The 27,212-nt window shown below is 43.5% G+C and overlaps 1 protein-coding gene across 2 annotated transcripts in view; it reads left to right on the top strand.

Annotated features, from left to right (window-relative positions):
- The first annotated feature begins 2,827 nt into the window (after positions 1-2,827).
- Positions 2,828-27,212, top strand: part of CORIN (corin, serine peptidase) — a 199,200-nt gene continuing 174,815 nt past the window's right edge. Inside the window, exon 1 of one of the 2 annotated variants that reach the window (XM_036263520.1) lies at positions 2,828-3,007. In XM_036263520.1, coding sequence (XP_036119413.1) covers positions 2,936-3,007 — 72 coding nt within the window. In that variant the 5' untranslated portion in view covers positions 2,828-2,935. The remainder of the gene's footprint in view (positions 3,008-27,212) is intronic. The other variant, XM_036263514.1, reaches the window with a different exon arrangement.

Here is a 27,212-nt window from a genome sequence, read left to right as displayed (position 1 = left end):
ACTGAGGGGTACGATTCCTGGGAAGACGAGCAGAGAGGTGGCCAAAGGTAGGAACATTTGGGCAGTCCAATCACAGTATGGAGCCCCGGTGCTGGGGGGAACTAGCGCTGGGGGTGTGAGGGTGCTAAGAAGACAATTCCTTTGAAACTTGTTAAGGGCCTGTTCTTATTACCTTCTTCCCCGTGACTACTCTGGTGTATTAGGGTAAGGGATTGATGTCCCAGAAATATTTTATACAGCAAACAGAATGTCTACCCAGGCTACTGTGATCACATTTCAATGTGCCGGAATATATGACTTCAGATGATATGTTTCCACCTTTTCATTAAACGCATCTCCCTGCAACAGGTAAATGTCCAATTTACTTGTTTCTTGCTTTGTTCTTTAATTTTTATTTTAAACACTTTGTGTTTTTAGGTCTCAGCTAAAAATATCGCATTCTAATTATTTGAAGCCAGTCCCACGTTATTTACAAGTGTTTTCTGTAGTTTATATGTTTGTTTAATGTGTGTATTCCACTAGACTGAAAGTTCCATGAGGGCGGAACTCATTCATCTGGCAGCTAGCAAACCCTGAGTGAGGGTTACCTGAACGGGTAGCTAAAGAGATAAGCCATGGGGTGTAGCCTATCTGGTTTAGCCACTCCACCTGTTATCATCCTGGGATTCTGGCTGCTTCTCTAAGATGTCTCTGTCTTGTTCTCAAAGTGGCCTTCTTTGGAGTACTGAGCACTGAATTGGTTTGTAATATATGTAACCAAAGTTTGATCTATAAAATCACCCTTTCCAGAGGTATGTTCACTACCTTTAAATTAATTTTCTTCATAAATATCTCTTTTTCTTTTAAATTGTCTAATTAGTTGGATTTGTGCTAGAAATGCTAGATCATAAAAATTTCAAAGCAAGAAATATTTTTTGTTAGATTGAAGTATTTTAAGAAACTAGATGATGGTTGTTACTTTAGGTTGAAAAGCAAATGTGGCAGAAGTTTTTTTTAAGGAATAATTCAAATAAGTCATTGGAGATTATTGTGAGCCCTTTGCATAGTTAAATTTTGAGATTTCTTGCATTTTTATGATTTCTTACATTATGAAGTTTATTACAAAGAAGAAATAGCTGGTTACCCTCATGCAAAGAATGTCTCAAGTATTCACTCTAGTGCCTTTGGTAACTAGAACTGGGTGGGTTTTCTTGCTAAAAGGAAGTCTAAGGAATGCTTTTTTTTTTTTTTTTTTTTAACCATCAATGCAATCAGCGTTAGTTCTCAGAAGAGCACAATATAGCAGTGGGATAGAGAGGGAGACTCTCAAATCCACCTTCAGCTACTTGAGTTTCACAGTTCCTGTGGCACGTCCACCAGAGGGCAGAAGAGCAATGAGGTGAAAGAAATGTGTACTTGGATTCAGAATGCCTGAAGAAACCCTGAGAACTGCGTTAACTGCGGCCCAGGAAGACTGATGAGAGCTGGCGGATGAATCGCCCAGGCTCTTCATATTTCCCGGCTGGCGAGGCAGTATCTTCACAAAAATACAGCCCTGAAATGACACGGTCCCTGGAGAATCCCAGCTCGGCACTTGCTAGCTGTGTAAACTTAGGCTGGTTACTTCGACGGCCTAAATCTTTCATCTCTGAAATAATAATACCTACCTCACAAAGTGGTTACCAGAACTAAAAGAGAATGCTTGTAAAGTGTTTAATACAAAGCCTGCCACTAAGAGATCAGTTTTTGTGAATTATGGTAAACTTGTCAGGTACTGGATTTCAAATCTGATGTTTGGAACCCCGAGGGAGTCAATGTTTCAACTATTGTACTATATATACATGCAATATTTTTCTGCTTTCTCGTCATTTCAGAAACTAAAATGTGCAAATCCCCCCTACTACAATATTCAAGGAACAGGTGTCTGATACATATTTTGTTGCTTATTTATGGCTTCCTCCAGAATAATGGAGATGGATTTATTCAATAACCTCATGAGTAATGTTTGCAATTTCCATTAGATCTCAACTAAAAATGGATAAAAAACATTTCTAAGAAAAACTCAATGTGATCCTTTTTTCTTTTTCTGCCAAACATTTGATACACGGGGGCTTCAAATGGAAAACTAGTGTTTACCACGGCAAATGCCTGCATACCTGCAGTGCCCTCCTCCACTGCCTGGGGAGGAGCGGCTGCTAGAGGATGCACACCGCAGGGAGTTGTTGGTCCCGGGGCTGTCTGCCGCTGCTCTCCACAGGACATCTTGAACCAGGTCTACGGAAGCAGGCTGGGGTTCTCCCTCATCCCTGCAGCCCCAGCGAAGTCTAAGATAGTCTTGCAAAAGCAGTTTCTTCACTAGACGTGTAACAGAAGGCAAATTTCCATTTACTTAATGCAAACAAGGCTCGCCCTAGAAACGTTCAACTTTTTAAAAGGTAAACTTGGCCTTTAATTGCCAGTGCCCAAGGTTATTTTGACTACGCTCGGCTAAAAGGAAAAGGGTCTAGGATGAGACAGGAGGTTTTGCAGAGCTCAGACGTAACGCCTTTGCGCCCCAATTACTCCATTTCCTACAGCCAAACTTTCAGGTCTCATCTAATTTCATGCTGCCACCGCGAGGTGTAAGGTTGGGGGGGGGGGTGTGGTGGAGGGGGTGGCGCAGCATTTCGCTTGGCTTCGCATCTGCCCCTGAAGAAGAACTTTTTGAATGCAAAGAGGTGGGGTTGTGGAGGATCTGTCACTAAGGGTTCTTATGGGTGGGACTCGGAGAAGGGAATGAGGAGGGAGTGGTCCGCGGGTGGGATCTGTCGAGCAGACAAAATGTGGGGGCCCTGTCCCTTCAAGTTCAACTGGTCTCTTCCTGAGTGAGGAGCAAGACATCCGTAGTTTTCTCCCAGGGGCACACGAAGGAGAGAAAGACAATCAAGATAAGAGTGGGCAGAGGGGAAAGCGAGACATGTTCTCCGTGAAACGGTCCCCTGCCCTCGCTCCGGACGAGCGCTACCGGCGAGCCGGGGCCCCGAAGCAGGTAAGATCCACGAATCTATTCTGCGGACAAACTGGTCCTATGACCTCTCAATCCGGATGAATTCAGGGTGCACCCCTTCTGCCTCTTGCCCCCTCCTCCCCTTAGTTTCCACCTTCTTTTCTTGCTGTTGGTGAACTTTCCCAGCCCCTCGCTCAGAGTCCTGCCACCCGTCCCAGGGCGCACGGTCCGGGACCCTCCCAGGGTCGTGGGCAGGGTTCCTTCAATGTTGGAGTCGGGCAAGTCCAGAGACCGCCACTCTCCTTAGCAGGAGCAACACCACGTCTCCTGCAGAGTCCCTCCTCCACCCTGCGACGTCCACGCATCAAGTGGCCTCTCGGAGCGTGGGCGCTTGGGGAGAACGCAGGAGTCCTCGGAAGCAGCCCCTCGGGGTCCACGCTTCCTCTCCGCTCCCGCCTTGCCGACTCCTTGAATCTGTAAGGACCGCAGCAGCCTTGCCTGCCCAGACGTAAGCCTCCAACCGCTGCGTGCGCCTCGGTCTTTCCCTCTTAGAACCAGGAATGGCACTCGGTTTCCCTGCAAGCAGCTGGTGCTCGGGATCGCTGGACCATTCTGAGCCTTGGCACATCAGAGCCGGTTCCCCTTGCAGGGGGCCGGGAATTCCTGCGTTCCCTGCACACGGACGCGGGCTGCGGCGCGGACCCGTTCAGGCTGCTGGCACCGAAGGGCGCAGAGTCTGAGCTGCTCGGGTTTGGCGGGCTCCGATTCTCTCGTGGGAAAAGGCAGCCTTATTCGCGAGAGGAAAGGTAGGGAACGGCCCTAATTTACCACTGCTCTAATTCGGTGCCAGGAAGGTCCCCACTGCACAAGGCCAGGTACTGGTAAGCGCTTTGTGGCAGGGACTGAGGGCGGGATGGTGGTGTGCGCATCCTGCTGGGACTCATCCCCAGCTCCGGCGGTGCTGGGCGCCCCACTCCTGGTGCCACCCGCTGGATGGCGGTGCAGGCGCTTTCTGCACTGCTGGTCATTCCTGGGACCCAGCCCTGGAGCTCCCAGGGAAGCAGCGCGGCTGGGCATTCCCTGGGAACGGGTCCCAGCAATTCATAAAGTGATGCTTTTCTTCCGCGGGGAACTTCTGAAAACAAAGGCAAACTTTGTAAAGGAATTCCTGACTGCTACCAGAAAGACAGCGAAGTCAGGTCTTACCGGTGATCATTATCCAAAGACAGACATTTTAGCAGAAGGTGTTGACATAAAGGATGCTGCAAAATATTAATTTTGGCGTAACCCAGAGAGAATGAGAAGGAACAATGAATTTTTTTTAAGTTACAACATCAATTTTTGTCACAGTCACAACATCTGCCAGCTTGTTTGTATCATGTGGTGCCAATAGCTTTGTTGTGCGAAATGACGTTGAAAATCAGTCCCGGAAACCAGGTTCCTGGGGGTAGAGAAGTCAGATGCTGTCTGCAGAGACATGTGTGAGTCTGGGCTGAGCAGTCAGGTTTTCCATAGGATCCTTTCCAGATCGCTGAGAGTCGCACTCGGATGAACTATTTGCAGAGTTATTTGGGTGTAGAATCACATAAACCTCAAAACCTCAAGATGCTGGAAAGCTTTCCGTAGGATAGGATTACAGTCCAATGATGAAAGACCCAGTTAACCCTCCAGGAGGTTAAAGGAACAAGGATTGCTTGATTAATCTCGCCAAGTATATTTCCAGGCATAGTGGAACTTTTTAAAAAGATGTAAAATTAATCACATCAGAAACCTTACTCTTAATGCTGCAGAAATCTTAACAGCAACAGCACAGAAAGCATCAGCGACCCCAGCACAAACTGGCTGTGTGTGTGTTTGGGGAGGACCCTGTTTCCACATGCCTTCATCTGGCTTTCAGCACTTGTGGACTTTGTGGTCCTCATTTGCCCTTCTCTGTTGTTGAGGAGGAACAGGAGGTTGCAGGAGAAGCCTAGCAGCCCAATATCTCCAGAGAATTAGCCTTGCCACTCTGAAACCTGTAAACCTGAGTCTCCAAATCTCCGTGCCGCTGGGGAGGTACTCTGCTGACCGGTTCCCTTTCCCTTACCTCCAGCCTCCCCACGGGAAGGCCTGTGGCCTTAGGGTTTCTGAGTATCTCTGCTGCTGGGGAACGGGAGCTCCCTGAAGACTAGGAACACTGTGACAGAGAACGTTTGCTGAATGTGTCCAAGGGAGAAAGGTTTCTTTAAGGTGTCACTTCTGCCTTAGGAGTTAGTCAGCGAGTATGTGTCCATGTGTCATTTGCTCCATCATTGTTCTTGGCATTCCATTTTGTCTGACCAGGTGGAAAAGGGAGCTGGTTGACTAAAGGATACTGACCTGTGGAGAATACCAGATGCACACTCAAAGACCCCCCACACCCTGCCAGACTAACCTGTACATCACAATCTACTCAAATACACACACGCATACACACACCTTTGTGTTTTATTTTTATTTTTTATTAATTAATTTTTGTTACAGATGTTTCTCCTTTTTCCCCCACTGACTCCCCCCTCCCCCTCCCTCCCTGCCCTTTCCCCAGTTTGTTGTCCATGTCCACTGTTCATGCATACATGCATGTAAGTTCTGTGGTTTATCTCTTTCCCACCACCCCCCTCTTCTGGGGATTGTCAGTCTGTACCCCACTTCCACGTCTCTGGGACTACCCCATTCCTCAGACTGTTATGTTCATTATATTCCACAAATGAGTGAGATCATATGAAACTTGTCTTTCTCTGTTTGGCTTGTTTCACTTAGGATGATACTCTCCAGGTCCCTCCATGTAGTCTCAAATGATAAGAGATCTTTCTTTCTTACAGCTGCATAGTACTCCATTGTGTATATGTACCACTGCTTTTTTATCCATTCGTCTACTGATGGACACTTGGGCTGTTTCCAGATCTTAGCTATTGTAAATAGTGCTGCTACAAACATGGGGGTACATATATTCTTTCTGACTGGTGTTTTAGGCATCTTAGGGTGTATTCCTAGAAGTGGGATCACTGGGTCAAATGGAAGTTCAATTTTTAATTTTTTGAGGTAACACCATATAGTTTTCCATAGTGGCTGCACCAGTCTGCATTCCCACCAGCAGGGTACTAGAGTCTCCTTTTCTCCACACCCTCGCCAACACTTGTTGTTACACCTTTGTGTTTTGGAGTGTTCAGAAAGGGAGGGAATGGAGGACATCACAGGAGAGAAAGGTGCCATAGACGATGTGAATAGAGTTTGGATTTTGATGTCAAAGCTAAATCCAAATCTCTTAAAAGCCGCAGGCTCTGAACAAGTCAGATAATCTTGTTGAGCTTTGCTTTCCTTCTGACCAATGGATGTGATACTATTGACCATCTCTAAGGACACCTAGTGGACTAAGGAAACAATCATGTCCTAGAAATACTATATGTAACAGTTGCAAGTTCTGTGAAGGCTCTCTGACCTGTTTGTAGTTATGGAGCTGGCCCGTCTCAGACTCACTGGGGCGCCCAGCCCTTTCTCCACAGCCAGGCTTCCGTGATTCTAGAACTGTGCTGTCCAATAGAGTAGCTGCTAGCCACAGGAGATTACTGAAATTAATGACAATGAAATCAAATTAAAAATCCGGTTCTTCAGTCTCACTAGTCATACTTCAAGTGCTCAATAACCACATGGACCAGTGGTTGCTATATTAGTGTAGATAGAACATCTCCTTCATTGCGGAATGTTCTCTGAGAGCTTTCTTTCACTTGGGTGATAATTTAACGAGACTTCTAGATGATAAAAGTTTTGCCTGGCTGGTGTGGCTCAGTGGTTGAGCGTCAACCCGTACACCAAGAGGTCACCAGTTTGATTCCCAGTCCGGGCACATGCCCATTTTGTGGGCCAGATATCTGGTGGGGGGCATGCAGGAGGCGGCCAGTCAATGTTCCCTCTCATCGATGTTTCTATCTTGCTCTTCCTCTCCCTTTCTTTCTCTCTAAAATCAATAAAAAAATTTTTTTTTTAAGTTTTGTTGTGCAGCACCTCCCTTTGCTTCTTTTACAAATGCTCCATCATTTGTCGAATGGGAAATGGCTAGACTCACTTATACGTCAGTCAACAAGTGTGTATTACACACAAAATCCTTGGGAATTCTCCCCTCAGTTTTGGTGATTTTTGCTAACGTGTGGTTCTTTATGAGCTTTATGGCTGATGGTTTTCCTGCTCTTTGAGCAGAAACACTGACAACACAGGGAGGCTCTTACTACCATATACCCGCACATTCCTCCTGTTTTCCACCAGAACGACGCTAAAACCTGAGGCTCAACATTTGGATCAAAAATTACTGAGTGTTAGATTTCTTCAGATCCAAAACTAGCACTTGCCTCACTCCATAGGACCCCTTCCTGAACTAATCTCTATTTGACAGACTATGTATTTTATTTCTTAACTTTGGTTATTTTCTGTCTCCTCCTGCGCTAAGCTCTAAGCTCCGTGGAGGCAGAGATTTGTCTGTTTTTGTTCATTGCTAGAGGAGCGTCTGGCACGTAGCTGGTACCTATTAACAATGTGTGAACGACTGCGCAGAAGTATATTTGGAACGAGGTAAGATAGATGGATGCTGTATTTGTTTCCTAGGGCTGCTGTAACAAATGGCTCACAACCTGGGTGGCTTTAAAACAACAGATGCTTATTTGCTCACAGTTTTGTAGGCCACAAGTCCAAAACCAAAATGGCAGCAGTGCCTCGTCCCTTGAAGACTCTAGGGAAGAATCCTTCCTCCCCTCTTCCTAGCTTCTGATGGTTGCTGGAAACCCATGGCATTCTGTGGCTCGCATCACTCCAGTCTCTGCCTTCTTAGTCACGCATCCTTCTTCCCTGTTCCTTGCGTTCTTTCTCCTTATGAGGACGCCAGTCATATTGGATGTAGGGCTTACCTTAATCCAGTGTGACCTCACCCCAACAAATTACTAAGGCAAAGATTCTCTTTCCAAATCAGGTCACATTCTGAGGTTCTGGGGGGCATGAATTTGGGGGACACTGTTGAAGTCAGTACAGATGCATAGATAAGGTCCTTTCCCTGCCTCGATTCCTTACCCCCTCGGGATTTATTTTGTTTCTGGAACTTTGCTCAATGCGCTTGGGAGCACGTACAGTCCGTATGTTCATTATTTCTGCAGACAGACAGTCACCGTGCAGGTTGGCAGATTCTGTGCTTTCCACGTGGGTGTGGAGTACATGGGATGCTCACCTTTGGATTGCTGCTTAGATGCCTGTCCTCAGCCTGTCACTGTCCCCAGCCCTGTCTCCGGTCTTTACTTCTCTCTCTTGGCTCAAAAAGAGCCAGTGCTGTCCTAGAGCCCTGGCTGTCTGTCTGCCTCGCCCCTGGGCGTTCTGCAGCTCAGCCAGAGCTCAGCTGACGGATGCCCCTGGATTCTGCCTTCCTCTCAGCCAAATGCTGGCGGTGACCTCCTTCAGCTCACCTTAGAGCAGCTGTTTGAATATTCTCCACAGCACATTTCTACATGTCCAAACCATCAGGGGATGGCGGCAGACACTGTGTCACTGTCTGATAGGACCAGAGGACCCTGGGTGGCCCTGCAGGTGATCCGTCTTGCCCTTCATTGTCAGGGCTGAAACTGTCAGCAGCTCAAGAGGAGAAGGGCCGGCCAGCCGACGGGCTGGCTTAGGATAGCAATAGGGCAAAAATACAAGGGCGAGTTGCAGAGACCATTCTGGTGCCACTAGTTGGTGCTTAGCCCAGGCCTTTGGAGCCTTTGGGCTGCAGCCTTTGAGGAGCACCTCTGTTTCCAGCACTTGTAGAGTTTTAAAGAAAGTCCTCATGCAGCTGTGGGAGTCAATGATGTCAGACTGTCCCAACCATGAAGGTCATGTGCTGGTCTCGCCGCCCATCATGAAGGTTGATAGCACCAGGAAATCTTAATCTGGGGCTCTGTGAACCCCAGGAGTGGTGGAAAATCCCTGTGAAGAGTTCAGTGTGAATTTCTCTGGCTGGGGCACCGTGACACCCCAAGAAGTTAAGAGCCCTGTGCGAGACCTAAATAACTTCAACTAATGAGAATTAAGCGACATGGGCTGGGCAAGAAGAGGATGAAATTCCTCCATTCGTGCAGCAAACATTGAGGGGCCAGGCACAGTTCTGGGTACTTGGGAGACACCAGCAAACAAAGGACGGTTCGCGCGTGTGAAGCTGCTGAGTAATAAACGCTGAACCAGGTGTGTGTGGGGGTGGGGGGCAGTGGACTGCTGCAGGAGTGGGTCACGGGCCTGTCTTTGTCCTCAGTGCCCTGCGGGAGAGCGCAGAGGAGAAAAGAGAATCTGCTGTGAGGTCCAGGACCCGGGGGCCTTTTCCACGTGCCCATCCTGCAGTCCAGTGTGTCACCCTGTGTTCATAGACCTGTGCCTTTTGTCCTCTAACCTCAGGCCAGTTAGTTCATCTGGTTCTCAGCCAACGAGCCCTATTTGTCTCGGGGAAAATGGACTGTGGGGGACTTGCTGACAGAAGCTCTGTTGGTCTCCACACTTCCCTGAGGAGTTGCAAGGACGATTGTGACTGTACTTGATGGCCCCCCTTGGGAGCCTGTTTCAGAGCTCATCCTGCAAGCAAGATGCCACTCTCTCTCGTGTGGCTTGGAAACCCAAACTGCATGGTTTTACTTACTGTTTCTCTGTGACCCTTTAAAACAATTTGGTCCGAGTTGAACAACATCAGACATGGGAGTTCTAGTCTTTATCTGATGCAAAATTGCTATGAGACTTGGCAGAAACCAGGGAACATTTTGGGTCCCGGTTTCCCCCATGTGTAAAGTGAGTAGTTGGCCCAGACACTCTAGGGCCTTTGCAGATCTGAAAGCTGAGATTTGAACGTGGCGAGAAAACGAACAGCCGCTGTTCCCTCTCACGTTTTCTTTCCGTCCTCCCTGGCTCACAGGTGGGAGTGCTCCCTGGGTTAGGACACCCTCCCGGCCTCACTTTGCTTCCCTCTCCGGGGGTCTAATTCTTCTTACAGCGACTTTCTGCCAAACTGCAAAATTGCCTGTTCAACCCCAAGGAAGGCTGATCAGAGGAAATCTGATCACCAGAGCCCGGGCTTGTCTGGGGATGTCTTCTCTGGCTGGAGGTCTGAGCTGAGCGTTTACCCTCGAGTGCGCCTGTGGGCGGTGGAAAGGCGGCCCTTGGTTTTGGGGGCCTTCCAACAAGCGGCGCAGGCCTCTGGGTGCAGCTGAGGAGGAGCTGACACAGGATACAATCTTCCTGAAATGGCAGGGTATATCTATAACCCCTCTGCATTCAAAGTTAAAAAATGGAAAATAATGAAAATGTGTTCAGAGTAGCAGAGGAACAGGTACATTTTCAGGTGCAGAGAGAGGATTCTGGGATCTCTGAAATTCCAGAAGATTGGAGGTAAACAAACAGACAAACAGAACGCTCAGGAAATAGAGTGTGCCTGGTCAAGTCCGTCAACCCCATCCAGGGAGTAACCTCGAGGCAGCCCTGGCGGGGGGGGGGGGGCTCGGGGTCCTGTTCAGCACTTATTAGGTGGGTTCATTTCTTTGAGGCTCAGCTTCCTTCTCTGAAAATGGGTTCAAGACCCTTTTCAAGGGTTCTGTGAAATAACGCTTTATGAAGGTGCTTAGTAAGACACGAGTTGCTAGATAAATGTATGGGGTTTTCTGTGTGTGTGTGTGTGTGTGTGTGTGTGTGTGTGTGTGTGTTTTGTTACTGTTCTCCAGTGGAAAATTTAGTTTTTCACATGCCTAATATAATAATATCCCTCTTGATTTGAAATTTTAATTCTGGGTAGTCAGTTGCTCTCCCTAGAGAAGGTCAAAAGAAGAAACATTGCTTTCAGAATCTAGGCTTCCTTATAAGTATGAGTAAGACAAAAACAAAACAATTGTCTGTCTTTATGGTCCATTGTATCACCGTCCAACAGAAATACAATGTTGGCCACATGTGTGACTTAAAACTCTCTGGTAGCTGCAATGAAAAGTAAAAAGAAACAGATAAATGTAATTTTCATATTTATTTAATTCAACATATCTAATATTTTATTATTTTAACATGGAATTAATATGAAAATTATTAGTGAAATATTTTGCTTTCTTCTTTTTTTTTATACCAAGTCTTTACGCTTCAATACTCTTGCAGCGCATCTCAGTTCAGGTGAGTCACATTTCAAGTGCTTACTAATCACCCATGGCTCATGTTGACCATACTCCATAGCACCGAGGCACAAGGGACGTGGCGGGGGTGGATAGTACCCCCCCAATATATCCACACCCTAATCCCCGAGATTTGTAAATGCCACCTTAATTGGCAAAAGGGACTTTGCAGATGTGGTTAGTTAAGGATTTTGACATGGGGAGATTATCCTGGATTATCTGTGAGGGCCTGATGTAATCACAATGTCCTCATAAGAGGGAGGCAGGAGGGCCAGAGTCAGAGAAGAAGGCAAGGAGATGGTGGGTGCAGAGACTGGAGAGGTGCTTTGAAGGTGCAGGATGGGCCTCCAGCCGAGGAATGGACAGGAGTCACTAGACGCTGACAGAGGTGAGGGAGCAGTTGCTTCCCTCAGAGCATGCAGACAGAGCAGCCCTGACACCTTGACCCTGGCCCAGTGCAACAGATTTCAGACTTCTGAGCTCCAGAATGACAGGAGAATGAGTTTGTGTTGTTGTAAGCCACTGTGGCAATTTGTTATAGCAGCCACGCATAACTAATACATCACTAATACTCCAAAGGTAACACCACTTTCAAGACCCTTGGAGAAGGCGTTCCCCAGGCCCTTAGACAGTTGCAGCTGGCTTCATCGCAGCTTGGCCGAGGGTACCCACGCCAAGGGTTCCTGGGGTTGGTGTGCACTGCTGCCCTCCTCACTGAGCCCTGGGGCCGCTTCTTACTCTGACTCAACTGTAGCCTTTGAGAGCAAACACTTGGTGTCTTATCACTGCCCTTGAGGATGAACAGGGGTGTAAGGTTTTTTACATTAGGGTAGAACACACAAGAGAAAAATAGTTTAGGAAGTTACTGGCTCTCTTTACTTTCTGCTTAATGTTTTTGTAAATCTAAAAATATGCTAAATAGAATGTCTATTAATTTAAAAATGTACGGCCACGGGGGTTTGGTAGGATAAAGTTGAACTCTTCTACCTTTATCTGTGAATATTAGTGAATGTGTGATTAGGTCGGTGAGTCTCAGAGTTGATGTGTGTGAGAATCTCCTGGAGGTCCCGATACACCATGGATCGCCAGGTCCCACTGACAGGGTCTCTCACTTGCAGGTCTGGGGTGGGGCCCAAGGATTGCATTTCATACCAGTTCCAGGGGATGCTATTGCAACAGGCAGGCAGGTAGGCAGACAGGTGTGGGAGAGCCCCTCCAAACAGCAGGCCTGCAGGAGGGGCCCCCGGGCCTGCCTCCACCAGTGCGGGGAAAGGCCCCCAGGCCCGCTCCCTCCCCACCAGAGCACACGGCCCTCTTCCAACAATAAGCTCAGCAGTGGTTGCTAAGGGGCTTCAGAGTCAGCACCACTCCTCTTGCTTGGCTCTGTTTTGTATCTTCCACCCTGAGGTCTAAAGTAGATGACAATCCCGAGATCCCCAAGTCTCAGCTAAAAATACCTCATTTGCCACAGGCCAGCTGACTTCTCAGGTTTCCCAGCTGAGTGAATCCCCAGACCCAGGGCTGCCCCAGTGGAAAGTCAATAAGCAGAAAATACCCTGCTAAAAATAGCTCTGGGGAGGCCCCTCGGAAGCTCTCAGGCCCAGCTGCCCACTTGGGGTTACCAATTCCGGGGGTGGGGGTGGAGGTAGGAGGATCAAGCCAGGAATGGCTGAAGGACTGCCTGGCGTGTCCAGTTCCACTCCCTAGAAGAGTTAGGGCAAACTTGAGAGACCAGCCCCCTCTCTCCCGCTGGTCTTTGTGTTTATTCCATTTGAAATCTGGACTTGACAACTACAGTCCTAAACCTGGCCTATGGTGATTTTTTTCTGCCTTCTTCTGCCTGACAATAAAGCTGAGCTCCCAGCCTTTCTGTTGACACAGGTGAGCCTCACTGCAGGTGGCCATGGGGAGCAAGTGAAGTGGCCCCTGGAAGGAGGGTCCTGCAGAGATGATTCACACGAGCTGTTGTATGGTTGGGGTCTGGGTCATGTGACAACCAGCTAGCCTGCTGGGTCCCTCCTGACAGCACCTACAGTTTTGTTTGTACTGCTTTAACTTTACCTCTATCAACTAAATGTCAATGAGAGGAATGAAAAATCCTCTCTGTATTCCTAACTGCCAAGATTCTCCAATCATTTCATGTCAGAACTCCTCAAAGCAGACAACTGTCTCCCCTCCCTCCTTGAAGAGGGGCTTCGGTGAGAAATGTCTTCTTCCCAGAAAAGCTACTTAAAATTTTTTCTTTTCGTTTTCCAATTACAGTTGACATACAATATTATATTAGTTTTAGGTGTATTACACAGTAATAAAACATTTATATAACTTAGGAAGTAATCCCCCCGCTAAGTCTAGTACCCACCTGACACCATGCAGAGTTATTGCAGTGTTATTGACGATATTCCCTATGCTGTGCTCCACATTCCCATGACCCAGAAAAACTATTCTCCTTAATGGGAGGAAACAAAACCCATGGGATACATACTTTAATTTTTGAAATTTTAATTTTAAATTAAAAAATTTTAATTTAATATTTTAAAATACTTTGAATGCGGGCTTTCTGCCCTAATAGGGCGCTAACACTGTGCACTAGGTGGGGAACTGGGTCACTGGTGGGGGGAGTGACGAGCGCAGAGATTCTGTGACGGTCAGGCTGCTGGAGGATAAAACATGACACCACACACTCACAGCTGACTATTAGCTGTGTCACACCAGCCGAGGAGGCTGAAGGAGCCAGAGCTTGTGATTGTATTCCTCTTTTATAAGTGAGAAAAGAGTGAAAAAAAGGAATAACTTCGATTGCTTTCTGTAGACTTCAGACTTTTGTTTGGATTTTCCTATTCCTTGCCCGTTGGTGAACAACTGGGTCCTGATTTGCTCTGTGGGTACAGGGGGTGGGCTGCTCAGGGTGCCCAGAAGGGCAGTGCAGTGGCTGAGACCCCGCAGGTGAGGAACCAAAGGTGGGGCGGGCCAGAGCTGAGCAGGGGTGGGGTGTGGGAGCTCCCACAGGTGACCACGGCGCCGGGATAGTGGAAGATGCGGTACAGACCGGAGGACTGCTCAAATCATTATATATAAGAATAAGCCAGGCTTCTTGCTGTTGGAAAAAAAGAAGATTAAAAAAAGACAGAAAACTACATGTATAACATTATGATATGGGGTTGGAATTGGAGATATGAGTGTAAATGTATATGTTTCAACATGTAAAGGTAGATATAGAACTCAGGGGGTGGGGGCAGGTGAATAGGGTGATGGCTATAAAAGGTACAAACCTCCAGTTACAAAGAAAAATAAGTCACAGGGATGTAGGGTACAGTACAGGGAAAACAGTCACTGTTATCGTAGTAGCTTTGTATGGTGACAGACGGTTAGGAGGCTTATTGCGGTGATAACATCGTAAGGAGTATAAATGTCGAATCAGTATGTTATATACCTGAAACTTGTATAATAGCATATGTCAACTATAATTTACTTTTAAATATAAATGTATACCAAGGAACATCCAGATCTTGGTTTTAAATACCATTTTCTACAAAAAGGGACTAGGCTCCTTGGAAAAATGGCTGATTCCAAGGAAGAGGCAAGGAAAGTCCAACCTAAGTCCAAAACCTCCTGCTCCAGAGAGCAAGGAAGGGCTCGAAGAACTGTGGGTTGAATTGGCTCCCACTAGACAAATGGAGGGCAATTTGACCATCAAAATAAATAATGGTAGAAACAGATGATAATGGAATAAAACAGGAAACCAGGAGTCCATACATAGGTCAATGGATAACAGAATAAACATAAAGTTTGAAGAGATGGGATATTTACATAATTTTAATACCTCACCATAAAATACTTATTGATTACCATGGGGGGGGGGGAATAATATTGCAGTAGGGAGGCTTGGTAGACGCCGTCATAACCATGTGATTGATGTGGTTATCATTAGTAAGGGGACAAATGGAGAAGATGCAGGAGAAGAATACCATATCATTTTTGTACTATTTCTGCTAAAGATGTCTGAATTTAATCCTAAACCACAACAAAGGAACATTCTGCAAAGTAACTGGCCTATAATTTACAAAAGTGTCCAAGTCACGGAAGTCAAAGGAAGACAGGAAACAAGGGCACGTGAAGATGTGAGTGAGTTAGACCCTTTTGGTAGAAGGGATATTATTGGGACTACTGGCAAAACTTCAGTGGGTTCTGAGAATTAGATGGTTGCAATATATCAATGTAATTTCCTGTGGTTGTGCAGGAGCATGTCCTTGTTTGTAAGAAACACCCACTAACATTTTTTATAGAGTGGCAGGGCATCCGGTTAGCAATTCAGTATCAAATGATTCATATAAAAGGTTCTTTGTACTTGTTTCAAAAATTTTTTAAAGGGGAAAAAGGAAATACATTTCATTTGATAATTTCAAAAAATTTAAATACTTTTTGTATTTGTATCTACACTGAGATGAACTTTATTTATAATCATGGCAACCTTTTTAATAATTAAATATATTGGGGTAACATTGGCTAATGACATTATATAAATTTTAGCTGTACGACTTTATACTATAACATCTGTATATTCTGTGCTCACCACCGAAGCCTAGTCTCCTTCAGTCAGCATATATTTAACCCTTTACCCTCTTCGTCCTCCCCACATCCCCTACCCCTCTGGTAAGCACCAGTCTGTTGTCTGTAGCCATGAGTTTGTGTTTTTTGTTTGGTAATTTTTTTTTTTAAAACAAAGAAACAAGTTAGTGCACTGTTAATATACAACATTATCTTACATTTGAAAAGGAGAATTTTTTCTAATCTGTTTAATTGAAAACAGGATTATTTATAGTCACTTAATTCACAATCATAATTTTTAGCTGCATTTTCTTTGGAAAGGATAAAAGTCAATACATCAAGGATAGGCAGTTATTAAACATTTAAAAAACTCTTTTTTACGAGTTTAGTCTGTCTTAATTTGGATCCAGAGGTTTGCCTTTTCATAAACAAATTAGATACACCCACAATATTATATGTATTTAAAAACATTTATCATTTATATGTTTGGTTTTGTCTCAAAGTACAAACAACTTTAGCACTGGAAAGAAACTCAAGAGAATTGACAGATGTTATTATTTGCAAAATACAGTATTATGATTTTTAAAATATTTTATTACTTGGGAATACTAACTGTGGCAAGATATCAAAACAAAATTAAAAAATATGATGGATGGACCCCGAGGTTTATACTCTCAAAAGCCATCTTTTCATCAGCAGCTTCTTATCATTTTAGGAAATGTTATGCAGTCCTTAATACTTTGCACTCCCTAATCATAAATATTAAACATTCAACACAGCTTATATTGCAAATATGTGTAAACATTATAAACACTAGGAACCATCAGTAGAAAGAAGCTGGGAAGGTAAATTATTTAATTATGGCAGAAATAATCTAGTAATTCAATTTTGAGTGCTTATAAGTAAATAAATATTCATTCATATTTCTTGTCACCAAAGTATTTCAGTATTAGGCTGCTCCCTATTGTAGGTAAATTTTAATAAAATGGTTGAAGTCAGTTCTCTATGTTCATTTTCACATTACCACAAACTATTTACCTTGTATTTACACTGTATAGCACTTAGTGCGATTACATTTCTATGACTATTTGTGTAACTGTTTATTCTATTTCTCCTCTGATTAATTATGTGTTCCAAGAATATTATTTTCAGTATCTGCTTGTCATAGCTGTCCAGTCTTGAAGGTGTGCTTCCCTAATTGTTCTTGCAATAAACTGCCTGTCTGCAGCTTTAAGAAGCCGGCTCTCAGTAACTTCTCCCATCCTAGCCTCCTTGGGGACAATCATTTCACATGTTCTCTGAGAGCTTACCCTTCCTCCTCTGTTCTAACATCTCCCTTTCCAATAGCTACCTTAGGAGTGTTAGACCTGGTGCAATTCTTCACCATTCTGTGCCTCGACCTTCAGAGTCGGTTTCCCCCACCTGTCCGCTCAGCCTATCAGCTCACCGCTCAGCCTTTCTCTAAGGACGTCTCTCTCTTCCTCTAGCTTTGTTGATTTGCTATTTTGAAAATAAGACTGAAGAATGTTTTTCAAACTATTCCACACTTTCTGAGCAAAACAGATTCTGTCAAGACAGAATGTTTCATGCAAAGGCCTTTCGGGTTACATTGGCAAAAATGTTATTGAGTTGTGTTCCTACTTCACCTTAAGAAGATAAAATGCACTGTGATAAGGCCACCCATTTTTGTTTGTTTTAAAACAAAATCTGCCACCTTCCTCAGACAGAATCCGTAAATTGGGTTTCTGAAATCTAAAGCCTGGGTCAAAGATTATTCAATGAACAAATCTGGAGTGGATCAGGACCATGTGACGGAAGAGAGCTAGAACTACTGAGTAAGTTCCATGCTCCAGGATTGGTACCCCCACTTGTTGCTTTCTTTCCATGCCCTGGATATAGTCCAAATTAACAACAATGACTGGGATTTTGGGTAGCCCTTCTTCAATATCTACTCTAGGACTGGAACAAATAATCCAAACCAAAAGATGACCTCTACTCCTGGAGAGCCAAAGGATCCCAGGTCTTCTGGAGTTTTCAGGCAGCCCATGTTCTGTTCACCTCCAGGACCTACAAAGCTTTGATCCTACCTCAGTCTCACCTGATACACTGGCCCAGCCTCACATGTATAGCTTGAGGGTAGAGGCTGCAGAGATTGTCCAAAGTCTAAAATCCTGCATGGAACACACTTGGCACAGGTCCACCAAAGCTTAAAGACTCACACCCTGCCTGCTCACGAAATAATCATTCTATGTGTAATTTTCTCCCCTAAATACCACTTGTTCTTCCTCAAGTTTCCCTGTTGAATCTAGTAGGTATTAGGATTTGAAGGACCTAATCAATTATGCCTCTCCTCTTTGATCCATGTTGACATTAAAATTCTGTGTTCTTTCATGTGCCCATAGAGTGATGATTACAATGAAAAGACATAAAGTTTGATCTGCCCTGGCTGATTTGACTCAGTGATTAGAGTGTGGGCCCCTCAGACCAAAGAGTCACGGGTTCAATTTCTGGTCAATCTCTGTTGTAGATTCAATCCCCAGCCCTGGTTGGGGTTGTGCAGGAGGCAACCAGTTGTGTCTCTCTCACATCAATGTTTCTCTCTCTCTTTCTCTCTCCCTCCCTCCCTCCCTCCCACTCTATCAAAAAAAAAAAAAAAATCAATGGAAAAATATCCTTGGGTGAGGATTAAAATAATGACGATGAGGATGATGATGATGATCATAATAATAATAATAAAAGACATAATGTTTGACCTAAAATATGTGCCATCTCTCTATGGACAAAAGGCGTAACCTCTCAGTGCATACGCAAAGACCTAGTGTCAGACGAGCCTGTAGACTGGGAGACGTTTGCTAGCAAGACTGAGCCTGCACCAGAGTGCAGAGCTGCGAGCACTGTGTGTTCAACAGAGGCTCGCCGAACACCTCAAGTGCTCCCCACCGGAAGGTAGTACCTGGGGAACGTTCGGGAATGATGGAGGACCTGTTGCTGGCCACATTGCTTGGGTGGGTGGGGGAGAGTTACTGCTGACATTTATTAGGTTGTGGCCAGAGATGCCAAATGTTCTGAACTTTGTGGGAGTCCCCTCAGTGAAACATTGTCAACTGTGATGCTTCCCCTTGGGTGTCCCTCCTCCCTTGATCAACACACACATGCTCTGAGACCCCTGGGGATGAATGCTCAAGAAATACTGTTGTTTTATCTTGGTGCAAAAGTACAAATTTATATATATTTTAAAATATAGCAATGTGGGCTGACTGTGCCCTAGCTCACACTGCGCCACTGGTAGACTGTAGTCCTTTCTACATAGCTGCGTTATTGTCCTGCCACGGGGCATTGAAGTCACCCCTGAAGTTGCGCATCTCCTTGGAGGTAGGTGCTCAACTCCCAGAGGACAGGGACGATGTCTTTCTCATCGTTACATCCTCATGGCACAGCTGAGCAGAGTAGGGGCTAAATAAGCATGAGTAGAATAAACCAAATTTGTGAGATTTTTCACATGTAACACAGACATGTTTTGTAACAGAAGCCTCAACATTAAATCTCTGTATTTTCCAACTAGAATATTCATGAAACAGTGAAATATATGATGAACGTTCAGTTTGCTCTTGCTCTGGATAGTCACAAAGAAATTGCTGCTCCCTCTAAGACATAAAATCCTTTCTTGTACTTTTTTTTACTGCAGGATTCTTTTCAGCAGGTAGGTTCAGTAGGTTAAACGTTTTCAACATCTGTTTATGTTTTACTTTGCATTGAAATGCCTGAAATTGATTGTTATAGAGCATAAAATCCATTTTGTCTTGTATGCAGTCCCTGATTATTTTCAGCTGTAGAAAGTCAATATTTTAGTTCTTTATTCACGTTGCCAATCTGTTTCAATTTTTAAAAGTCACAACAATGCCATTGTTTTTGGATCAGTGAGTCGATTAGGTCTCTAAGATTTACACAAATTCAACAGCTTCTTCAGTGCTACGTGAAAAATGGTTTTGGCTTCATTTGGTGATATGTTTGCCTCCTCTGGATTTTGCCATAGTTTCCTTAGAAATGTTGTAACTTATAATCAGGATGTGAAATTTAAAACGCTTTTATGAATAAATGTCAAATATTTAATATTTCCTGAGGAATGAATAACCCAACCCTCCTCCCTGCCCCTGTAACTTGCATTGTTTCCCCAAAATATACTGGAAAACCAAAGACCTTTGAAAGGCTGTTCAATATATGCAGAAAGAGTTCTGATATTGTATCTGCATAAAAGAAACCTTTTATTACTTTAAGACTTGTTTCTGCCATGAAATGATAAGGCTGACATGTTTGAAATTGGGGGCAAAGTCATCTCAACTCAGGATGCTGGGTGCTGTGCACCTTGTTTAGGTGGAGAGCTTCTAAGATCATTTTCTATGACTATCACAGACATATGACCTTCCCACTTGGCTCTGAAAAAAATGGGGTTTACCATAGAAGGTTCTCCTGCCTCTGAAGACATCTCCTCAGTTGAATAAAGACGATAACTTCCCCCCAGTGAGGTTGAATTGAGCGAACTCCACGTTATACATTGGGGAGAAATCAGGGCTTCGAGCTTTCTGAACTTGAAAGAAACATTATTATTACTGTTCTTGTTTACTTTTCTTTCGCTTTACAAACTTCACTGTTTTGTGTGGAATATTCGTGGTTGGAGCCAGACATGTATTTTCCGTCCCTTATGTGCAGGTATGAAAACATGGTGAGGACAGGTGAGGCCTTTGTAAGGTCCCCTAGATTTTCAGCGGTGGAGACAGTACTGTGCAAGCTGCCTCGGAAACATTTCAATCTTTTCTCTCCTCTTTCAGACTTCAGCTAAACCATGCTACCCTCAAAACAGAAACACAGAGGTGATTTGATGCTCGGCTATTGGCTTATTGTTATCTAGTCTCCTCAACAGGAAAATATTTTGTTGGTATTCAGTCTCCATACTGAACGCCCATTCCGGGATGTGGGGACATGGAACTTAGGGGATGACTCTGTGGCGCTGTGGCTATCATGTTAATTTTCAAAGGAGAAAATGTGGACAGGGTTGGCTTGCAGAACCATGGGTTCTGGTGTGAACTGAGTAATTTCATTTAGACAGAGTGCATGAGTTATTTGAACTCTGTGTGCTTCAATTAAATGCCAGAACATGGGATGAAAAGACTGACCGAAAACCAGATGCTTGTTCTTCATGCCTCTTGGGACATTAAAAACAAGCATCACCACAAAAGACATTTGGGGTTGGCAGAGTTCACAGACAGACGACTTTGTAGGCATTTTGCTTATTGGTAGAGTGGGAGCTAATATTGTGGAGAATTGACAGATACCTGATTTGAAAAGTGGCTGAGTCACTGATCCTTTATTAAGTAAATCTACTTTTAGTTCACGTATGGAACTGTTTCACAGTTTATTGAGCACAGAGAAGAAAACATCCAGCACGGGAAGATTTGCCTCTTAAAGGAGAAGGTAACAATTGGCTCATTTTTGCTCAGTGGACAAAACAATTCAGATCACATTTTGGATTTATGGTTGGGCAAGACCATGTTCTGAGCCAAAGTTCTATTAGAAAGTGGAGTCTTAGTGTCTGTGGCTTTTTAGGACTGTGAGGACATTAACATGTGACAGTGTAATATCTCCACAGAGTTTGGAGGGAGCTTCTGTGTCCTGTTCAGGCCACGATAATCAGAGTGACCTTGTCATTCTTGTCAGGCTGTTCTCCGAACCACTGAAAGAGCCACGTGTGAATGTTTGTACTTTATCACCTTCCTGCCTAGAGAACTAAGGGGCAAGATTAGCCTCGAACCAGAACATAGTGTTGATTTTGGATGAGTTTTTCTTTTTAATTGTTTTTACTATCGTAAGCAAATATTTTGTTGCAGGACAGCTGATCATTGAAGTCTGCCATAATTTTGTATACAATTCTATCCATTTAAATGTACACTCTCATTTGGTTTAAGAATATTTTGATATTTTGACTTGGTCAAAATTGTAAACTTCAAAGTAATAAATAGAATGTTACTAAATCCACCAGATTGATATGTACATTAGGACACCGTTGGGTAGCAATATTTGTGTACCTAAAATAAATAGACTTTTGATTAAGTGTCCTGTATTAACTCAATCTATATAATTTTATAATTGTATTGAAGAATAAGATCAGCCCTGGCCGGTTTGGCTCAGCAGTTAGAGCGTCGGCCTGCAGTCCAGAGAGACCCGGGTTCGGTTCTCACTAAGGGCACGTACCTTGGTTGCAGTTTGTCCCCGGCCCTGGTTGGGTCGTGCAGATGGCAGCCACTCGATGTGTCCCTTTCCTGTCGATGTTTCTCTCTCTCTCTCTCTCTTCCTCTCTCTCCCTTCCACTCTGTCTGAACAATAAATGGAAAGAAAAAAAAAAAAAGAACAAGATCATTTTGGTATTTTAGAAAATCCATAGTATAGTGTCACATTTTGAAGTTAGAATTAACCTTTAGATTTCAAAATGCTTTCTCAGTAACAGTTTCTATACTACTTCAAGTTTGCCTGATCTTTGGTTGTAATTTAAACAAATCCTAGTTGAAATAAAAACATCAGCATATCTCTGATGCATTACCTTAAGAGAAGCAAGTTGATGCTTTAGGTCAGTCATATCTTTAGGTGAACATTATCACTTACAGAACTATTGTAGGTCAAGGGTGACCCATGTTTAGCAAAACTTTGAAATAGCTAGGGAATAGGTTATTTTTTGTTGCTGTTAATTAGGTTTTTGATGTATTAAATATGAACTTGGATCTTTCTATTTCAATCTTTACTATAGAAAATTACGTTTCTTACACTACCTACAGTGTACTAAGCAGAATGATACCCATATCTTTGAAAACTGATGATCAGGGCCAATACTTGCATGTCATCCTCAGAGCAAATTATTCTAAGCTATGGAAGTTGTAGAAGATTACACATTTTCCGGGAGTCTGTGTCAGTCTCTGGAAATATTTTATAAATTTAATTCTTGACAATTTGCTTATTCTCATATGATTTTCCATTTTTCCAAAAGATAAAGAATAGAAAACTTCTGTGATTAAAGATTACGGGTATTTTAGGTTTTGTTAGATAATTAGACTAAGATTTTTAACATAATTTTGAAGTGTGAGCTCTAGAAAGGAATTGAAAAATACCAACACAGATGGGCTGTCTCTAATACGTACCTCTTATTGTTCAACTGTAGTGAGGTGGTAATCTTCCGTTCCGCCACGTCTGACCCAGGAGGACTTGCAGAGGCATGAAGACTCAGGAATAAGTCTATGTCTTGCCCCCTCCCCTCAAAGCAGATATACTGAAGGATGGATGGTTTTGAAACTCTTGCGTTGAGAGCTTTGAGATCTGGTTCACAGGTCTGGGGACTGGGGTCGACTCTGTGTGACTCAATGGGAGAAAATGTAGACTGTCTTTGTAGGGACAGAGCTGGATAGTGGACAGTCTGTTTTAGGAAGCTCTGAAAGCTATGGTCTAGAGCTGAGGCCAAATTAAAAGGGATTTCTCGTCACCTCTTGGATTTCAGAAAAGGAAGTTGGGTGGCTGAGTATTGCTCTAGATACTGCTTTTAGTTATTGATTACCTTGAATTATTTGTATTAAATCACTCACAAAGAGCCTCGACTTCTTTATCTGTAAATGGGTATGATAATAGCATCCCCTTAGTGGATCATTAAGAGCATTTCTACGTGGAACACATTCAGAGGGGTGGCTGGCCGGGAGGAAAGTTTCAATGGGTTTCTTGCTATATTATTATTACTATGACTGTAGTAATTATTCATACATGGAAAGGCATTTAATTCCTGTGTTTCTAAGAGTCTTCTGACCACTGGAGGGCATATTTAGAAGAGTTTATCGATTCATTATTTTAATTTTTTTTTTTTTATCCTCACCCAAGGACCTTTTTTCATTTTTTGTTAAGACAGAGTGGGAGGGGGGAGAGAGAGAGAGAGAGAGAGAGAGAGAGAGGGAGGGAGAAACATCGACGTGAAAGGGACACATCGAGTGGCTACAACCAGGGCAGGGGACAAACTGCAACCGAAGTACATGCCCTTAGCAGGAACCGAACCCGGGTCCCTCTGGACCACAGGCCAATGCTCTAACCACTGAGCCAAACTGGCCAGGGCTATTATTTTAATATTTTTATGGAGTACCTACTGTAGAGTAGGCCCTTTATAATTATTTTTTAAAAATAAATTATTCTTTTTTTTCCCTTTATTGATTTTAGAGAGAGAGGAAGTGAGAGGGAGAGAGAGAGAACATCGATTGGCCACCTCCTGCATGCCCCACACTGGGGATCGGGCCCACAGCCTGGGCATGTGTCCTGACTGGGGATCAAACCGGCGACCTCTTGGTGCACTGAGCCACACTGGCCGGACCAGAGTAGGCCCTTTTAAGTCCTGGGGCTACAATGGTGAACAAAACCCAGCATGGTCCCTGACCTCACAAGCCTACCTACGTTGTAGCAGGAATAACCACCATATTCTAATAATCACACAGCCCATGTAACTGCGATAAAAGGCAGAAGGAATAGAGCTAGACATGGGTCATGAGCTGATTTTAAAGAGTGTGACTTGGGCACGCCGGGAGTTGGAGGGAGGCCCTCTCAGGCAGAGAGTGCTCATAAGGAGCTGAGCAGTGGGGGCAATGAGTCTGGACAGGCAGGGCAGACCTGAAAGGATCTCCAGGTCCTGCTCCAGCATCAGCATGCCCGGGTTCCAGGTGAGGAGAGCAGAATCCCAGGCCCCGAGCGGTTCACATGCACAGTGAGGTGCGAGAAGCACGTCTTCTGTACCATGGAAGTTGGTCTTTGTCTCTGAAGTCTCTGGAGGGTTTCGAGCAGGACGATGACAAATCCAAGTGAGCATTTTGAGAAGATCACCTGGGGTACAGCGCAGAGATTGGAAGGGGACAAGTGAGGATATAGGGACACCAGATGGGAGACTGCTGAAGCACGCGGAGAATGCGGGGTCTCTAAAGGGACGGCAAGGTGACCTAGTCCAGTGATTGCATTTCCACCAACTTTACTATTTATTATTTGTTTCCTCATCCTCCCTGTTTGAACACATGTTGGTTATCATACTGTAGTTAGTAATTTGTAATAGAAAATCGCTAAGTTGTAATTTACTAAGTTGTAAATGTTTTCTTCTTAATTTATCCTGATTGAAGACATTAAAGGCAGTGAATAAGCCACTGGCAGGAGATAATCCACTTTGATTGGCAGGAGATAATCCTCTCTGGCGCACTGAGTTGCTGTTAATTCTGGTCAACAGTAAACAAGCTTGAGTTACATTACTTATCACGGAAAGCCTTCATGTAGTGTTTAAAGAAAACTTTTAATGTTTTTTTCCTCCCATCAAAAGTAAGTATATCAAACACTTTGGACTTTTCTTATGAAATTTTGCTGGCCTTTGATAGTTATTTATTTACTTGAGTCAATACATATTTATTCGGATCCTACTCTATACTAGGCATTGGTTAGTTGCTTAAGGGATAAAAATAATGTTTTGGGCACATGGTATCACTTTTTGTTGAATTAATTAAAAATGGATCTTTACCTCTTGAGATTATAGTTTAGTAATTTTTGTATGTACAGACATCGCCATGACCCTAAGTAGATAATGATAAAGTCCATAGTTCAGATATCATTGCTCTAACTGCAAATGATGGAATGTATTCATATTGACATGATCTAACAAGAAATAATTCATTTCTTTCTCATGTCAATGTAGTCTGAAAGTAAGCAGTTTAGGGCTGATAAGGCAGTTTCACTAACCCATCAGGGATCCAGGTTGCCTCTTTCTTGCTACTCAGCCATCCTCTGCATACAGCTTTCCTCTGGCTCTAAAATGGTTGCTTGAGCTCCAGCTATTACGTCCGTATTCCAGCCAGCAAGAAAGAAGGAGGACAAAATCCATCTCTTGGAGAACATTTCCTGAAAGTTACATTTAACACTTCTAATTTCACCCCTTGGTCAGGAACTCAGTACATGGCCTCACACAGCTGCAAGAGAGGTTGGGGAATGTTGTCTTCAAATTTTGCCCCAACCAAAATTTAGGGTTCTGTTTCTAAGATCAAAGGAAAAAATAGATGATGGGAGTCGATGAGTCTCTGCCACATACCAGAAATTCAGAGAGAGACTACTTCTGTCTGGGTAATCAAGGAAGGCTATTTGAATGAGGTGAAATATGAGTTATATTTTTAGCAATTTGAACTTATGCAGATAGATATAAGAGAAATAAGTCCTCTGGAACCATGATTTCCAAACTATGTGCTGGGGTACTCCTACACACCGCAGTGACTAAGAAAGGCTTTGTTATTTTAATTTTTTGAGGAAAATCTAGTAATACTTATTATTTATTGGTTACCAAATGAAATACTAGCTTGATGTGGTTCGGAGTTTCAACATTAAATTGTGCTATATTCCTTCTGATGTCATCCTATCTTCGTAAAGCTGGGTTCTTGGTGGTTGTGGTATAGAAAGTTGTACAATGCACACATCCAGGTGCAACAGGGGGTGGTTTCCAACCTGATTCCCACGTGAGGTCCGTGCAGAGCCCAACAGATGCAGACATCCCATTAGTAAGTAATTGTGGTTAAGAATGACATGAAAATATTTTTAAATTCTAATTTATTTGTAATATATTTTTTTAAATGGCTACCAAGTTTTTAGGATACAAATATTTATAAAGTTGTTGGACTATACTACTTAATAAATGGAGCTGGTGGGCATTTCTTTTGACCTAGGACTACTGAAAAAATTACCTGGGTGCTGCGAACCAAGGAGGTCTGGGGAACCTCTGTTTTAGGGGTTAATAGAGTTACAAGGCCACTTGTTTTCATGTTAACATAGGTGGTATTTAAAAAATTTTGCCTGTCACAACTGAAAGTTTGAAGCACAAAACTTTCTAACTGACCTCGAAGCTCATAATGGGAAATGTGAGTATGCACCGAACTAATAATCGCAGTGAGAACTGATTTTGTTAATTTTAGTACATTTTCCCTGAAAAGAAAAAGTTTTTACTCTTCAACCAAATGCATTTTCTCCTCCAAGTTTTTTATTTATTTATTTATTCAGCAATAGTCTTTGTAAGGTGTATGTCATTAAAAAAAAAAGCAGTTATTTGCATAATTATGTGCAGAGCAATTTCTGTCTGGGTGCGTTAATTCATTCATTTATTCAGCAGGTATTAATCCATTTCTGGCGGTGTTCAGGTGCTGTTCTGGATGCTGGGCTGCACTCATGAGAAAAGAGTAATATTTATACATTTAGAGACATACAGCTGTGTTAGTATTATTTATGCTATGATTATGTTTTAACGGAAGCAGGAATAAATTTGTACTTTCTAGCTTTATAATCTTATGAGTATTTGTTGGTTGTTATAGTTTATAATGCATGTTGCAGTAATATTTCAGTGAGAATATTCCTGAAACTTGTGTTTTTCCTTTTTCTAACACTTACAGTCTTGATACATTTGTTTTCTATTTTGAAAATTATTTTCATGTTTGAACCTTTGTGAAGTAACCATG

Source organism: Molossus molossus, unplaced genomic scaffold (genome assembly GCF_014108415.1).
Source record: "Molossus molossus isolate mMolMol1 unplaced genomic scaffold, mMolMol1.p scaffold_m16_p_1, whole genome shotgun sequence".
Taxonomy (NCBI): domain Eukaryota; kingdom Metazoa; phylum Chordata; class Mammalia; order Chiroptera; family Molossidae; genus Molossus; species Molossus molossus.
This window is presented reverse-complemented; position numbering and strand designations above follow the sequence as displayed.